Source organism: Hypanus sabinus, chromosome 3, assembly GCF_030144855.1.
Source record: "Hypanus sabinus isolate sHypSab1 chromosome 3, sHypSab1.hap1, whole genome shotgun sequence".
Classification (NCBI taxonomy): Eukaryota; Metazoa; Chordata; class Chondrichthyes; order Myliobatiformes; family Dasyatidae; genus Hypanus; species Hypanus sabinus.
In genome coordinates this window covers 39,146,690-39,163,384 of record NC_082708.1, presented here as the reverse complement: position 1 = coordinate 39,163,384, position 16,695 = coordinate 39,146,690, and the positions used below count along the sequence as shown (strand labels likewise).

Below are 16,695 nucleotides of genomic sequence, written 5' to 3'. Positions count from 1 at the left end.
GTTTGCATACTAATGATAATATCTTTTTAAAGGTAGAATGAATATCTTTAGTCATTTCATTAATTTCCAATATTCCAACAGTGATTTTTTAAAAAATAAGATTGGTTTTGCTTTTAAAGTTTTATTTCAATTTGCTCTTGTAGGTTCTTGGCTTCAGTGTGATGATTTGCAGGGTTCCAGTTGTTTCAGACGTTTGACATTAGATGTTCCTGCAGCTGAAGTTCACATTGTCATCTGGGAAAATAGTGACTTTGAAAAAAGAACATGGAACCGGGATATCATTCTGCGTTGTGACTCTTCATCTGTCATTTGTCATAATGCTCCATCCTTAAATACAGAAGCTACTTCCTCTGTGCAACTTCCAACCAAAACATCATTGACGAGTTCTGTTCAGTTTAATACAGTAGTGACACCAATACACGGTACAGTTAAAGAGATTACCACACCATATAAAGACTGTGTAAAACAAAGCAATATAAAAGATCCAGAGAATTCAGGAAATGACACATTAATAACGCTGAATCTTACTGAGGTTAAAGTGGATGACAAAGGGAATCCATTGTGCGACATTCAATTCATACCAGATGCTCGGCTGTTACAAAATTCACCACAGGTGACTATTGATCGTAGTGTTGCTGTCCATCCTTCTACTGAAGTACAATATTCTAGTGAACAAGCCCATCAAATTGCTGAAACTGTTGTAAATTTTGATGTGCCTCAAAAACCTGTTTTACATTCTGAACTGTCATCTAGTCCATCTGGATCCTTACATTTGCAAGAAACCGAGATACCTGATATTCAGATGCCGATGTTACAAAACGATTTTGCTGTGAAAATCTTAACAGTGAATACAGCAGCATGTCAAGTAGAAGAAATGAAAATCCCATCTGAAAATTCAGAAATTCCTATAAGGTCTGATAACAAAATACAAAAGGAAGATTGCAATAAAATGCCAGCATCTCCAATCATGAAAACATCTGCTGCAAATAAGTTATTGGCTGATATCGCTCAGCCTGCAGTAACTAAACGAAACTTCACTGCTGGCTGGAGAAAGTGTCTGTTGAATCGTCATCTATCAATGTTGAGCACCAATGAACCTAGAACAGCTAAGAATGAAGTTGGGAATATTCAAAGGGGTGGTTTAAGCAAATTTCTTAAGCAAGCAAATTCAAAGCATCCTGTGAAGGAACATTTTGATGGGTTCAAAAGCAAAATTCTTCCAAAACTTGCACAAAAGGCAATCAAAAATCTACCTGAATCACCAGATCGAACTGTTCCAAACATTACCAGTGTACAAAAGAGCAACCCTCAGTTTGTTAATATGAAGGAAAACTACAAAGAGTTACTGTCAAAGAAAATATCTTTGGATACCCATACTTTAAATAAAATACATCTTTCCAATTCATCAAAATTTGGTAATCCTTTGATGCATGAGGCAGGGGCTTGTAATGTGAGTTATCAGGGCTCTGTCCTAGTTGATAAAACAGAACTGAATAACATGGATTCCAAAGTTCAAAAGCTCCGTCTTAAGTTACTCAAAAAGCTGCAAACCAAAAAAAATCAATTGGCATCACTTGACCAGTTAATGAAGACTAATCAATGTGGTGAATCTGTGAGCACTGAGCAATCATTAAATCTGGCAAATAACAGTGGAAGCCTGCTGTATGATTTTTTGAATGAACTGTGGCATCAACCTGGAGTTGAAGACAATGAATCTGTTTGTACCAGCTCTAGTGCTTCATTGAGCAGTAGTCCAAGCCATGATGAATTACTTGCAGAACTATTCACTCCAACTGGAGCTTCAACTTTGGACTACATGAAACATGACTTGAGACACTTTGAAATGCTACCAGATGGTGGAGTAGCAAATGGAAAACTGAGTAATGACTGCAGCATAGCTTCAAAGTCTAGAAACACATCTTCTATTTCAGCTTTAAATATGCAACAACAAGCTTACAAAAATGAGCTAATTGGCATAACTAACAACCATGCATCATCTTTTGAGAGTCCTATCAAGGATGAAATATTGGTAGATTTATTGTCCATTTCAACTCTAAACTCTTTCACAGGAGAAAATGAATTGCCCATTTTTGATGAAAATCTTTTTGAAAACTGCTGATGGTTCACTGAAACAGTTTTTAAAAAGGTGGTTTAAACAGCAATATTGCTGATTATGAATTTACTCTCATTGTTTTGTCACTAAATTGTGAAGTTTGCCCAGTCCATATTTGGAAAATAGTTTGTTTTATATTCTGGAGAATATTTGTGTGTAAAATTTACTTCCACAGGCACTGTTATTTTATAATAGTTTCATTGTACTCAGGATCTGAGAATCTGCATTTGCTGCTTCTGAATACGATGTTTATGGCCGTCCACTTTATTTGCTGGCATTCTGTTTTGACACAGTGTGCACCATTATTTATATGAATAATTTTTAGTGCAATTTATCAATCCTGAACTGTAAATAAATTTGTTAATATTTCAATAATAGTTGGTGTTATTTGCAACAACAGATGCAAGAAACTTTTAATAATATAACTGAGTTCACACCACACAAAAATACACTAAATTCATAGAATGCTTAAACCACTTGAATTACGCTAAAAGCAATTGATCCATTGGAAGGAATGTAACATCAAGTTCAAGTATAAAATGTGGGTTCTTATTTTTATCACCTGTAATATAAATTAGTACAAGTGCAGGCAATAGGCAAAAGTTCTGTTTTGTGTAAAGATTGTTTATTAAATATTTCTTTTGGATCAGTTTATAAAGTTACTGCAATTATGTTATTATTTTCCTATAAAAGTAAATGCTAGAAATAGCTTGGTAGACACTACTACATTTCTTACAGTTTTGCTGGAGATTGAAAACTGCATCTTCTCTTGCATAGATACATTTTTGATCTCCAGCATTTGATGCTTTACAATCTCCATTTTCAGTTGCTTTTTAATTTAGATACGAGTTCTAGAAGATCCAGTAAAGAAATCAGTGGAAATTCTGTGGACTGAATGTATATTTTGAGTAGTCACAATTGATGAGACCTGTCAAATTATTTATGTAGGCATTAATTTTAACACCTGAACGTTTGGTGCTTTTTTGAAATTTAACATGTGCTGTAAATTGCATCAATACGATCTTGAACTATTTCAATTTTCAGGAAGTATTTTTTGTAACAGGTTCTTAGTAGTCCAAAAAGGCCTTGTATATTCTCATTCAAAATAGTTCAAGGTTTCACTAAAATTGCCTTTGAAGTTTCTGTGACAATGTAACTCGTTGGTTCTGTTAACTTTCTTATTAAAAGTGTAATGACTAAACTCGGCATACTGCTATCAATAACTGTTCCAAATGCTTTAAACCTTATTGAAATTAATCAGATATTTTAATGTAAATTTAAGTGTCAATGCTGCTTAAATCTTTCATCACAGAACGATTGAAAACCTAAAGTGGAATGGTACTGAAGAAAAATAAGAAAGGTCATCATCTTTTCTTAGCTTGTCACAGCAGACAGCCAGCCACTCAAGTGTTGTTTGGTTGATGTTGAGCAGGTCAGTGTCAGTTAAATCAGATGAGAGTGGGCAGTTGTGCAGAATGTGTTCAGATCAGCCCATGTGAAGAAAATAGACCCGTTGCTTAACAAAGCCTGCCGAATAATCACGGCCTGCACCCCACACCCACTATCATCATTTACAGACTTGCAGGCATTGCTCCCCAGAGATCCAAAGACACACAACAAAAACTGAAAAAGGAAAACAGAACTTGGATCCACAGCACCTACTACATCATCATGTGCCGGTTTCCAACGGCCTAAAATCGAGGAAAAGCCTTGCTACAGTGGAGGAACTACTGCATGGAACATTCCCCTCACCCCACCTCCCAAACATAAGGATTGACCTCTGGCAAAAAACAAGCCAGAACCCCACCAAACAATACAGTGCAAGATCCCACAGAAATGTTGCCAGACGGGGCACTCACAACAGAGCGAGAGCAGGAGTTTGTAGTATGGGAGACAATATGGTGAAGTGGGGTTTAATGACCAGCGAATCCTGTGAGAGTGGCGAAAGGGTGCAGAACATTGAAAATATGAAAGGTTGAACCAATCATGGTTTTCCAAAAGTAACAGACAAAATGTTGGTGGAACACAGCAGGCCAGGCAGCATCTATAGGAAGAAGCACTGTTGATGTTTTGGGCCGAGACCCTTTGTCCTGAAAACCAATACTAGTTATTTTAAATTCATAGTTATACAGCGTGGAAATGGACCCTTTGGCTAATTTCATCCTCCCTGACCTATATTCCTAAATTAATCCCATTTGCCTGTATTTGGCCTGCAGCCTTCCAAACTTTTTCCTATGCATGTGTCCGTCTTTACTACCCTTTCTGTGGAAAAATTTGTTCTCAAACATCCTTTAGATCATTCCCTTCTCACCTTAAATGAATGCCTTCTAGTTTTAGACTCTTCTCACTCTGGGTAATAAAAGACTGACCATTTTCCTTTAACTATGCCCATCATTATTTTGTAAATTTTAGTTCCTTTGCTCCAGGAAAAACATGTACTAGCCTATTCAACCTCCAGTCCTGTCAACAAACTTATTAATCTTTCTGCACCCTCTCTAATCACATCCTTCCTAGAGAATGATGATCAGAACTGTATACAGTACCACAAGTGTGGCCCAATCAATATTTTGTACAACTGTAACAGGGCATCCCAACTCTTGTACAAGTAACTTCAGAAAATGGATCACTGCACTCATTGTGAGTTAAATTTCACCTGCCTTGCCTTTGTCCATTTACATAGTTGTTTAATATACTGTACTGTTGTAATCTTAATCTCTTTTCACTGTCCAATGGTTTTTTTTAAAGATTCACTAATAGTGCCATCTTTATTTTTGACCAAATTAATATACATTATATGGTGAACAACATAGCACCCAGCACCAGTCACTGTGACACTCCTCTTGGTCACCACTTCAAACAAGAACTTGGATCAAATTTGTGAAACATTACTTCCCATGCACCCATCTCCCCAAATGCAAATAAATCCCGTCTCTCAGGATCCTTGCCAGTAATTTAATGACCACTGATCAGAGTGGCCACTGAGTGTATATCACCACTATAAGTAGCAGAGGTGTGAAATCCATGTGTGAAAGGGGAACTAATACCTGTCAAGCTGACTGAGGCTGAGACAGAAATGCCGGAAGAACTTGGAACCAGGAACTCTTCTGTTTCTCTTTCCATAGATGTTACTTAATGTTGTGGGGGGAAAAAATCTCAGGAACAGCAGACAAAATAGACTCAGAATTGTTTCAGACTAAAGAGTTTTATTACATGATATCATGGAGAGCCCAGACACCTAAAGCGGAGTTCTGAGACTGCTCAACAATGGATTACACTCTTATTTATACCCCAGGTGTATGTGAGAAGAAGCACTTAAAAAGGAGGCAACTTCAACTACAACTCGTGAGAATAGCGAAGTTGCACTATACGTCCTTGAGCGGTTATACACTTTCTTTAGTTCTCAGGACAGTATATCAGGCTTTCCCAAGCAAAGACTTGTGATGATTCTTAGAACAAGGAAGCACAGACAGTTATTTTCCCATCCCATCTACAAAGCACATTTCAGTTATACAGTACATTAGTCGCAGATAAGTGATTACAGACTTCAAATTCACGTACTAGAAGAAGGTCATTAACCCTTTAACGTTCGTCACAATGTCTTACTATTTTTCTAACACACTTAACTAGCTGAGTTCTTACAACATACCCGTTTTGGTGACTCAGATCTTACAGAATTAAAAATATAGATTGGTAAAGTTGTGAATTTGTGCTGGATTTTTTAAAGTAGCCATTCACAATCGTCTGTTCAAAAGTGTAGATTTCCCATGGGAATACAAAGCAAACCAGTCAAACAGATACATTCCATATAGGTGGATCAAAATGAATTGCTCTGATGGGGTGAAATAACGGGGAAGAAAAGATTAAGCTACTCTATTTAATATACTATTAATGTACTGTATAGACTGTAATGTTACTTCAGATTTTCTGCATCAGCAGTTTTCTTCCCTTGGCTAACTGAATTGAATTGACTTTATTTTTTACATCCTTCACCTTCAGGAGTAAAAGTCTTTGTTACGTCTCTGTCTCAATGTGCAATGTGTAATTTATAGTAATTTGTAATAAATAGTATGTACAACAGAACATCAATATAGCTTAGAAGTACAATTGTGTCAGCATGAATTAATCAGTCTGATGGTCTGGTGGAAGAAGCTGTTTCAGAACTGTTGGTCCTGGCTTTAATGCTGCAGTACTGTTTCTTGGATGGTAGCAGCTGGAACAGTTTGTGATTCGAGTGACTCGGGTCCCTATTATCCCTTTTTACACACCTGTCACTGTAAATGTCCTGAATAGTGGGAAGTTCACATCCATAGATGCGCTGGGCTGTCCACACCACGCTTTGCAGAGTCCTGCGATTGAGGGAAGTACAGGTCCCATACCAGACAGTGACACAGCCAGTCAGGAAACTCTCAATTATGCCCCTGTAGAAAGTTCTTAGGATTTGGGGACTCTTGTCAAACTTCTTCAACCATCTGAGGTGAAAGTTGTGCTTTTTTTTAAACACCACAGAGCCGGTTCGTACAGACCATCTGAAATCCTTGGTGATGTGTATACCGAGGAACTTAAAGCTGTTCACCCTCTCAATCCCAGATCCGTTGATGTCAATAGGGGTGATCCTGTCTCCATTCCTCCTGTAGTCTATAACCAGCTCCTTTGTTTTTGCAACATTGAGGGAGAGATTGTTTTCTTGACACTACAGTGTCAGGGTGATGACTTCTTCTCTGTAGGCTGCCTCATTATTTGAGATAAGGCCAATAAATGTATCATCTGTAAATTGTATTAGCAGATTGGAGCTGTGGGTGTCAACACAGTCATGGGTATACAGGGAGTAAATGGGGGGGGGGCTTAGGACACAGCCCTGGGTGTTCCTGTGTTGGGGGTCAAGGTGTAGAGTGAGGGAGCCCACTATTACTACCTGCTGGTGGTGTAGACTCAATATTAAATTTTATTGATACTGGCATTGGTTTGTTATTGTCACATATAACAAGATTCATTGAAAAGCTTGTGTTATAAACTCTACACAGATTAAAATCATTACACAGTGCATTGAGGTAAAACAACAACAATGCAGAATAAAATGTAAAAGTTATAGAAGTGCAATGCAGGTAAACAATAAAATGTAAGAACAGAAGGTAGATTCTGACTTTTGAGTCCATTTTATCTTAAAAGAGGTGCATTCAAGAGTCTGATAACTGGGAAAGAAGCTATCCTTGAGCCTGGTGGTAAATGCTTTAAGGCTTTTGTATCTTTTGCCCAAAGGGAGAGGGGAGAAAGAATTTCTAGGGAGGGTGGGGTCTTCGATTATGTTGGCTGCTTTACTAAGGCAGCAAGAAGTGGAATCGTGGTTAGACAACGTTTATACTTATCTTAAGCCCTGATCCTACTGAATGTCAGAGCTGTCTGAATTATGTTAGATTAATTATGGTGTGTTCTTTGTAATAATTTCCAATAAAGTAATAAATCTCCGTCTTGTTTCCTTCAGTCCAGTTTATCGGCAAAGCTGGGTTGGCGCAACTGAAGATAATTTTACTCAATTGTTTCCGCCGCCCCCCCCCCCCCCCACCCACTAATAACGTAGAGTTGAAATATGACCCAAGGGTTCCGGGGAAAAGGGATTTCACCTTTGTGACAAACTTGAGATTCTGGAGTTATTATATTGGAGCAGAGAAGGTTCAACATATTCAATAGAGCTCTATAGGTGCATAAAGATTTTGATAATAATCTTCCAGTGGCAGAAGAATTGATCACTGAAGATTAAGGAGTTTTCTTTAAAGAAGTTTCAACCATAAAGAACCATGATCCATACACAGTCAATTGATATGAACTAGAATGCACTCCCTAGAAAGATGGTGAAAATAGATGCAATGGTATCATTCAAAATGAAAATATTGGATGAATACTTGAAGTGAGGTAATCACAGGGTTTGGACTGACACCGAGAATGTGAGACCAACTAAGTCAACTTGATAGTGCTAAGGAAGAGTTTCTAAAAGCTATCTGGGTGTCAGGGTCCAGTCCGGTCCGGAGTCTGCATTCCGGGTCTCGGTCTGGTCTGAGTGCTCCGGACTCCGGATCCTGCGGTTGCCCCTCCTGTCACCCGTGAACTAATTAGGACCCTCCTGGCTCAAGGAGGCACACCTGTAACTCAGTGAGCTGCAGGTGTTTATAAGGGGCCTTGGGACTGGGACCAGGTGGGTGATCGTTTTGTTCTGTTTCCCATTTCTCTGCCGGCTCCGAACTCTTCTCTGCATTCTGTTATCCTGCCCAGGCTCAGATCCACTCCTCATCATGCTTCTCTGCCCCGTACCAGTACTGCCAGGTTGGTCCCCTCCCCCACCTTTCTTCCCATGCACTGGTCCCGCTTCTCCACTCGTTTGTTTTGGTCGCGCTGTCTGCCGGCCTTTCCCGATTTTCCTGCTATCATGGCTGTTGTGTTGGTCACCCTAGACCTATGCCCGTTCCTTGCCTCTGTCGGGCAGGCCCGGCTGGTCTGCCACTGCCTGGCAGGGGTTCTACCCCGTCCTCCTCTTCCGCCCGAACCCTGGGATTGTGCCCCGCACCCGCCTAGGGGTTCGCGTCTTGCCCAGGCCTCCGATGTTTCCGCCTGGGAGGCGGCCCTACCCGAGACATATGCGACCCGCCCAGGGAGGGCTCACTGCCAGCCTGTCCAGCGACCTGGACCAGTCTGCCTGCCTGCCCGAAACCCGGGAACCTGCCTGCCCAACACTATCTACCTGAACCCCAGCTCTACCCTTAAATGCCATGGCATCCCCATCCTGCCCTCCCCCTAGTACGTAAGCATCTGCGTCCTGCGTTTGGGTTATTCCAGCCCTGTTCCTGACACTGGGGTAACTATAAAGCAAAATATTTTTGTTTGACAAAAAAAGACATTTTGAAAAAGTAAATTTTAGGAGATACTGATCATAATACCACAAGGTTTGCATAGTTAAATAAAAGAAGGAACAATTTAATGTCAAAAAGATTTAATGTAAGAAAGGTGAGTTTCAAAGGGATGAGAACAAATCCAACACACGTAAACTAGAACCAAACATAGACAAGCAAAGCTGTAGCAGAACACTTGTCTCCCTTTTAGATTGATAAATAAAAAGATTTACAGAATAATATGAAGCAAAACACAGGCTCTCAGTCCATTACTACACCATGCCCATGCCAACCATTTCATGCCAATCCATACCAATCCTGGTTACCAGCACTTCATTCGTAGCCTTCTGCACCTTGGGGATTCTAGTACTCGATTAAGTACTTAAATGTTGTGAGAGTATTGCCACCATCACCTCAGGCAATGTGTTTCAGATACCACGCAAACTTCCCTACATCCTTCACCCTAAATTTGTGCCCCTTGGTTTTATGCAGCTGTTATGAGAATTTTTTTTTGTTTCACTCATTTTTTTCTGTTGCCCTCAGAAACCCTTCTACCTCTGCTGCTGTATAGAAAACAAACCCACTCTGTCTGTGCTGACGAACTACACTCTTTATTCTTGTTGTGCCATAAACTACATGCTCTAAAGTTGCACCATAACTTCTGTGTTTTATTCTGTGTCCTGGCTAATAAAGGTAAATATCCCACATGCCTTCACCACCTTCTCTATCTATACTGCTGCCTTTAGGGATCTCTCTATGCCAGGTCCTGTTCTTCAACACACCCAGGGCCTACTATTTACTGTCCTACAGTCTGCCACCACAACCATGACTTTACCTGTGGCAACCAAAGATTTAATCATTTCTGCCAGGGCCCCAGAAATCACTTTTCCTTGCTCCTTTAGTAGCTAGCGATCCATCCAACCAGGCCCCAGGGAGTAACCCACCTTTAATCCACTTTATATCTCTTTTTTAACGATAGACACAGGTTTAAGGTGTTGGGGAGTTGGTACAGAGGAGATGTCGGGGGTAAGTTTTTTACACAGAGAGTGGTGAGTGTGTGGAATGGGCTGCCGGCAACGGTGGTGGAGGTGGAATCGATAGGGTCTTTTAAGTGACTTTTGGATAGGTACATGGAGCTTAGAAAAACAGAGGTATGGGTAAATATGGGTAAGCCTCATAATTTCTAAGGTAAGGACATGTTCGGCACAACTTTTTGGGCCAAAGGGCCTGTATGGTGCTGTAGGTTTTCTATATTTCATGTTTCTATAACCTGTTCCCGGATTACTTATTATTATTATTATTATTATTTAATTATTTATGCTTTTCATATTGCTATATTTCTACCTATTCTTGGTTGGTGCGACTGTAACGAAACCCAATTTCCCTCGGGATCATAAAGTATGTCTGTCTGTTCACCAGCTCTGACATGAATTCTCTAATTACAAATGCACTCCTTACAGATGAGAAGTAGCTAAATAAGACATTTCCAACATCCTGTGCTCCGTGCACGGACTGTCCTTTTGTCCCTAGTGGAATTTTAAAACTGGTTTCCTTCTTTGATCACATACTTTGATCAGGTTGCACATATTAGCAAGAACTCGAATGAATACAAAGAAATAGCAGGGAGGTGAAAAATAAAATAAGACTGTCAGAACGGCCTTCAGCCTGAAAAGTTCTTATTTTTAAAGACGCTGGCTGGATCTGCTGAATGCTTCAGCGTTTTCAGATTTTCTTTTTCCTAGCATCTGCAGTCTAATGTCTAGTTTAAAAAGATTTTATTAACATTGTTGAAATACATTATTATATCAATTTTATTCCATTCCTGGGATTGAAAACATGTTTAATCAGCAGTAAACACGAGGAAATCTGCAGATGCTGGATATTCAAGCAACGCAGTATATAGCTTCCGCTGTTGTAACCTGTACCGGAGAACAGTACAATGCTTCAGCTCGCAGTTTATATGTTTGATGTTTAAGTGTTTAATGAATTAAAATAAAAATGTTTCCGCCCGGTTTCGAACCGGGGACCTTTCGCGTGTTAGGCGAACGTGATAACCACTACACTACGGAAACCAAGTCATACTGCCTTCTTCCTGCTTCCCCCATGTGCAATTGAAGTTTAATGTATAGTATATAACCATCTACAATGATAGCACTAAGTTATGCTAAAATTATCAGAGTTGACTCCAATGTCTATGAACAGACTCCTTTCTAGTGTATTTTAAATCTATCAAAATAATTTAAAACAGGAAAAAGACCACGCGTCCCTGGGTGGGCTCGAACCACCAACCTTTCGGTTAACAGCCGAACGCGCTAACCGATTGCGCCACAGAGACGATGACGACGATGGAATGAGAAACAGAACTGAACTAGGACAAAATATTGTGCAAACAGGAGGAAATTTGCAGATGCTGGAAATTCAAGCAACACACACAAAATGCTGGTGGAACGCAGCAAGCCAGGCAGCATCTGTGGAAAAGAGTTGTGGCTGAACTAGTGAATTTCTATAAGTAACCTCGCTGCGCAAATATTGCAATCATTTCCGACCACTCGCTTAAGCTGACTTTCGAATCCCTGTAAACCACCAGCCTCTGCAACCAATGGAGTATAACAAAACCTCTAACACACATTCACTTCGGACTCAAAAGTAAGTAGGGTAATTGAGGTCAACCCTCAGACGAGATTAAAAAGATTAAAGTTATTTACAGCTAAGGAATAAAGACAGCCGAGGAAGAGGAAACAGCTTGCAGTCAGGTGGTTAAAAGAGTGGAGACAATCTCGTTGGGGGTAAGTGGTCTAGGACGTCCTTGTCTGGTCAATGGTGTTAACAAATGAGTTGAATACTTCCCACCCACCACCTTCCACCTCGCTGGGTCTCACCTATCACCTGTACTCCACCCGATTGCCCTCCCCACCACCTTTCTTATCCTGGTTTATGAGCCCTTCCTTCCGGTCCCGATGAAGGGTCATGGCGACTGTTTATTCCCCTCCATAGATGCTGCTGCCTGACTTGCAGAGTTCCTCCAGAATTTTGTGAGGGTCGCTAGAGGGAATCCAAACATGGTTTATGAGTAGATAAACAACAGGAAGATAGCTAACAAAAGAGTAAGGCCTTTATAACCAAAAAGATCACCTGTGTGTAGAGATGATGGGTTAAGCAAGAGCCTGAAATATCGTTTTGTCATTTTATGGGGTAAGTAAAGATGATGGCAATGAATGGTGAACTATTAGAATTATAGAACACAACAGCACATAAACAGGCTGTTCGGCACATCTAGTCTGTGCCAAACCATTTATCTGCCTAGTCCAATTGACCTGCAACTGGAACCTACACCCCCCACCCCCACCCTGCCATCCACTTACCTATCCAAACTTCTCTTACGTGTTAAAATGGAACCACTTCCACTGGCAGCTTATTACATACTCTCACCACACCTTCCCCTCAAATATTTCACCTTTCACACTTAACCCATGACCTCTCGTTCCAGGATCTCCCTTCCTCAGTGGAAAAAAAATCCGCTTGGCTTGCATTTACCCCATCTATACCTCTCATAATTTTGTATACCTCTATTAAATCACTCTTCATTCTCCTATGTTCTAGGGAATTAAGTCCTAACCTATTCAAACTTTCCCTATAACTCAGGTCCTACAGTCCTGGCAGTGTTCTTATAAATTTTCTCTGCACTCATTCAGTATTATTGGCATCTTTCCTGTAGGTAGGTGACCAAACTGCATACGGAGACCTTAACGTATAATACAACTTCGACATAATATTACAACTCCTATACTCAGTACTTAGATTTATGAAGGCTAATGTGCCAAAAGCTCTCTTTACGACCCTATTGATTTGTGACGATACTTTTCAGGCATTATGGATCTGTATTACCCAATCACTCTGCTCCACCACACTCCTCAGTGTCCTACTGCTCGCCATGTAAGTCCTACCCTGGTTTACCCTCCCAAAGACCAACAATTCACATTTGTCTGCATTAAATTCCATCTGCCAATTTTTCCTGCTGCATAGTCTTCCTCACTGTCCACTACACCCCCAGTCTTAGTGTCATTGGCAGATTTGCTGTTTGGCACATTAAACTCCAGATCATTGATCTGGAGGATAAACAACAGCAGACCCAGCACCTATTCCTGTGGCACACAGCTACTCACAGGCCACCAATCAGAGAGGCACCCATCTACTGTCACAAACAAGAGAATATCTGCAGATGCTGGAAATCCATGCAACACACACACAAAATGCTGGAGGAACTCAGCAGGACAGGCAGCATCCATGAAAAGTAAGTACAGTCAACATTTCGGGCTGAAACCCTTCAGCATGACTGGGGAGAAAAGGCTGAGGAGTAGATTTAAAAGGTGGGGAGAGGAGAGAGAGACACCAGGTGATAAGTGAAACCTGGAGGAGGAGCTGGGAAATTGATTGGTGAAAGAAACAGAAGACCATGGAAGAAAGAAAATGGGGGGAAGGAGCATCGGATGGAGGTGTTGGGCGGGAAAAGAGGATGGGAAAAGGAGATGGGGGAGGAGTGGTTGGGGTTGGGGGGCATTACTGGAAGTTTGAGAAATCGATGTTCATGCCATCAGTTGGAGGCTACCCAAACGGTATATAAGGTGTTGTTCCTGAAACCTCAGTGTGGCCTCATCATGACAGTGGAGGAGGCCATGGATGGTCATATCAGAATCGGAATGGGAAGTGGAATTAAAAGGGGAGCCACTGGGATGTCCTGCTTCTTCTGGTGGATAGAGCTGGTCTCCCAATCTACATTGATCTCACCGATATACAGGAGGTCACACCAGGAACATTGAACACAGTATATGACCCCAACAGACTCACTGATGAAGTGTTGCCTCACCTGGAAGGACTGTCTGGGGCCCTGAATGATAGTGAGGGAGGAGGTGTAAAGGCAGGTGTTGCACTTGTTTCACTTGCAAGGATAGGTGCCAGGAGTGAGATTAGTGGGAAGGAATGAACGGACAAGGGAGTCGCATAGGGAGCAATCCCTGTGGAAAGCTGAAAGTGGAGGGGAGGGGAGGGAAAGATGTGCTTGGTGGTGGGATCCTGTTCGAGCTGGCAGAAGTTTTGGAGAATTATGTGCTGGACGCAGAGGCTGGCAAGTGGTAGGTGAGGACAAAAGGAACCCTATCCCTGGTAGGGTGACGGGAGGTTGGGGCAAGGGCAGACAGGCGTGAAATGGAAGAGGTTGGGAGACCACTTCACCAAGCATCTATGCTCTGTCTGCCAGAACAAGCAGGATCTCCCAGTGGCCACCCATTTTAATTCCTCTTCCCATTCCGATATGTCCGTCTATGGCAGGCAAGGGCAAACTACAGCCCGGGGGCCATATGCGGCCCGTTAAGCTTTTTAATCCGGCCCACAGAACTTGATGAAATTATATTAATAAACCTTGTTAACATTTTTTCCCCACAATTCTGGTGTTTTCCCAATAGATGACGCACTCTATATACATTGACCTTTGTTGAGGTGCAGCGTATTACTCCACATTTGCACTTTACTCTTTGACCTCTCACCCCTTCTGTAAAGATGAGTGGAGCTAAGAAAAGAAAAGTGGATAGAGAATGTCGGGTGTTTAATAAGGAGTGGACAACTAAATATCTTTTTACCGAACACCGATCAACTGCTGTATGCCTGATATGCCAAGAGACTGTGGCGGTTTTTAAAGAATATAATATCAGCCGTCACTTTGCCACAAAACATGCCAACTATGCTAGCGACCAGTCAATGAAAGAATGGGAAGCTAATGCTCAGAGGTTGGCAGCTAATTTACAGGCTCAACAAAATTTTTTTCACCGTCAAACTGCCATTCATGACTCAAGTACCAAGGCGAGTTTTATGCTGTCATTCAAATTAGCAAAGGCCAGCAAGCCTCTGTCTGAAGGTGAGTTTTTAAAAGAATGTATGGTGGAGACAGCAGGTGTATTGTGTCCGGAGAGCAAAGACAAATTTGAAAAAATCAGTTTATCACGCAGGACAGTGACTCGCCGTGTGGAACTGATAGATGAAGATATAACCAGCGACTTAAATAAAAAGGCAGAGTTGTTCACGTTATATTCATTAGCACTGGATGAAAGCAACGATGTAAAAGACACTGCTCAGCTCCTCATTTTTATCCGAGAAATTAACAATACTTTTGAAATAACGGAGGAGTTTTTGACAATGGAGTCTCTGAAAGGAAAAACACGGGGAGAGGACTTGTATGACCGGGTGTCTGCTGTCATCGAAAATATGAAGCCCCCTTGGAGTAAACTCATCAACGTCACCACAGATGGATCTCCTAATTTGACGGGGAAAAATGTCGGCCTGCTGAGGAGAATACAGAATAAAGTGAAAGATGAAAATCCTGACCAGGATGTTATTTTCCTTCACTGCATCGTCCACCAGGAATCTCTATGTAAATCGGTATTACAGCTGAATCATGTTGTGAATCCTGTCGTAAAACTTGTCAACTTTATACGTGCAAGGGGACTTCTGCACCGTCAGTTCATCACGTTCCTGGAGGAAACTGATGCGGATCACCAGGACCTACTTTATCACTCCCGTGTCCGCTGGTTAAGTTTGGGCAAAGTGTTTCAACGAGTATGGGAGCTCAAAGAGGAGATCGGTGCATTTTTGGAGTTACTGAGGAAGGCCGGCGAATTTCCTGAGCTGAGCAACAAGAGCTGGCTTTGTGACTTTGCGTTTGCTGTGGATATATTTTCACACATGAATGAACTGAACGTGAAGCTACAGGGGAAGGATCAGTTTGTGCATGACATGTAAACAAACGTGAAAGCCTTTAAATCCAAGCTGGCTTTTTTCTCCAGGCAAATTTTGAATAAGTTATTCCCTCATTTTCCCACACTAGCCACGCTGGAAGAGGCCGGCGCAAATGTGAAAAAATACAGTGAGTCACTGGATGCGCTGCACAGAGAATTCTGCCGTCGCTTTTCTGATTTTGAAAAAATTGACAAGTCACTTCAGTTGGTGGCCTGTCCCCTGTCACAAGATCCTGAAACAGCACCAGAGGAGCTACAGCTGGAACTGATCGACCTTCAGTCTGACCCCGTCTTAAAAGAGAAGTTCAACTCTCTTAAACTGAATGACTTTTATGCTTCACTTGGTAAAGAAGTGTTTCCAAACCTCCGGAGGATGGCACAGAAGATGCTGGCGTTGTTCGGCTCGACCTATTTGTGTGAACAGGCGTTCAGCGTCATGAACATCAACAAAGCCAGCCACAGATCCAAGTTAACTGACCAACACCTCAGATCCATCCTGAGAATCGGCACAACAAAACTAAATCCAGACTTTGATGCGCTGGCTAAAAAGGGAGACCAACAACATTGTTCCCACTGAAATTAAAAATAAGTTTCTTCGTTGTGTTATATAAAAAATGCATTTGAAAATATTTTTTTTCAATAAGCCTTACATGTTACATGTCATTTCTGTTAAGTGATGGACATGAGTAGTGCGCAGGTGCACTTACGTTCTCAAAATAAAAAATGCGCTCCAGATCAAATAACGCGCTCTGCATACTGGCGCGCTGTCACTGTTCTGTCCTTGTGCTGGTCGTTGTTGAGTTTTGGCACAGGGGACAATTGAGTAAGAAGGAGCAGGACAAGTAGACCTACATCTCCTACCGTTTTTGAAATAAAGGCAGTCAGGAGGAGAGTGATGATGATAATATCTTGAAGGATA

At 41.4% G+C, this 16,695-nt stretch overlaps 2 protein-coding genes and 2 non-coding genes across 7 annotated transcripts in view; 2 read left to right on the top strand and 2 right to left on the bottom strand.

The window, feature by feature from the left end:
- Window positions 1-3,311, top strand: part of uspl1 (ubiquitin specific peptidase like 1) — a 32,538-nt gene extending 29,227 nt beyond the window's left edge. For both annotated transcript variants that reach the window (XM_059964107.1, XM_059964106.1), the window contains one exon: window positions 144-3,311. In XM_059964107.1, coding sequence (XP_059820090.1) covers window positions 144-2,119 — 1,976 coding nt within the window. In that variant the 3' untranslated portion in view covers window positions 2,120-3,311. The remainder of the gene's footprint in view (window positions 1-143) is intronic.
- A 7,679-nt stretch (window positions 3,312-10,990) lies between these two features.
- trnav-aac (transfer RNA valine (anticodon AAC)) lies at window positions 10,991-11,063 on the bottom strand. The gene has a single exon. It is a non-coding gene; the product is annotated as a tRNA-Val (tRNA).
- A 189-nt stretch (window positions 11,064-11,252) lies between these two features.
- On the bottom strand, window positions 11,253-11,326 carry trnan-guu (transfer RNA asparagine (anticodon GUU)). The gene has a single exon. It is a non-coding gene; the product is annotated as a tRNA-Asn (tRNA).
- A 45-nt stretch (window positions 11,327-11,371) lies between these two features.
- On the top strand, window positions 11,372-16,106 carry LOC132390740 (general transcription factor II-I repeat domain-containing protein 2-like). Of its 3 annotated transcripts, XM_059963289.1 has the most exons (3): window positions 11,372-12,183; window positions 12,479-13,282; window positions 14,451-16,106. In XM_059963289.1, the coding sequence occupies exon 3, from the start codon at window positions 14,545-14,547 to the stop codon at window positions 15,778-15,780; it is 1,236 nt and encodes a 411-aa protein (XP_059819272.1). In that variant the 5' UTR covers window positions 11,372-12,183; window positions 12,479-13,282; window positions 14,451-14,544; the 3' UTR covers window positions 15,781-16,106. The 3 variants fall into 3 exon arrangements, with proteins under 3 accessions (XP_059819272.1, XP_059819274.1, XP_059819273.1); XM_059963291.1 differs by lacking the exon at window positions 12,479-13,282 and having other exon boundaries at window positions 11,372-11,637; XM_059963290.1 differs by lacking the exon at window positions 11,372-12,183 and having other exon boundaries at window positions 12,469-13,282.
- Window positions 16,107-16,695: the final 589 nt, after the last annotated feature.

Excerpts from the sequence above, each read along its gene's own strand:
- LOC132390740 (XM_059963291.1), top strand. The coding sequence starts at position 14,545 with ATGAGTGGAGCTAAGAAAAGAAAAGTGGATAGAGAATGTCGGGTGTTT.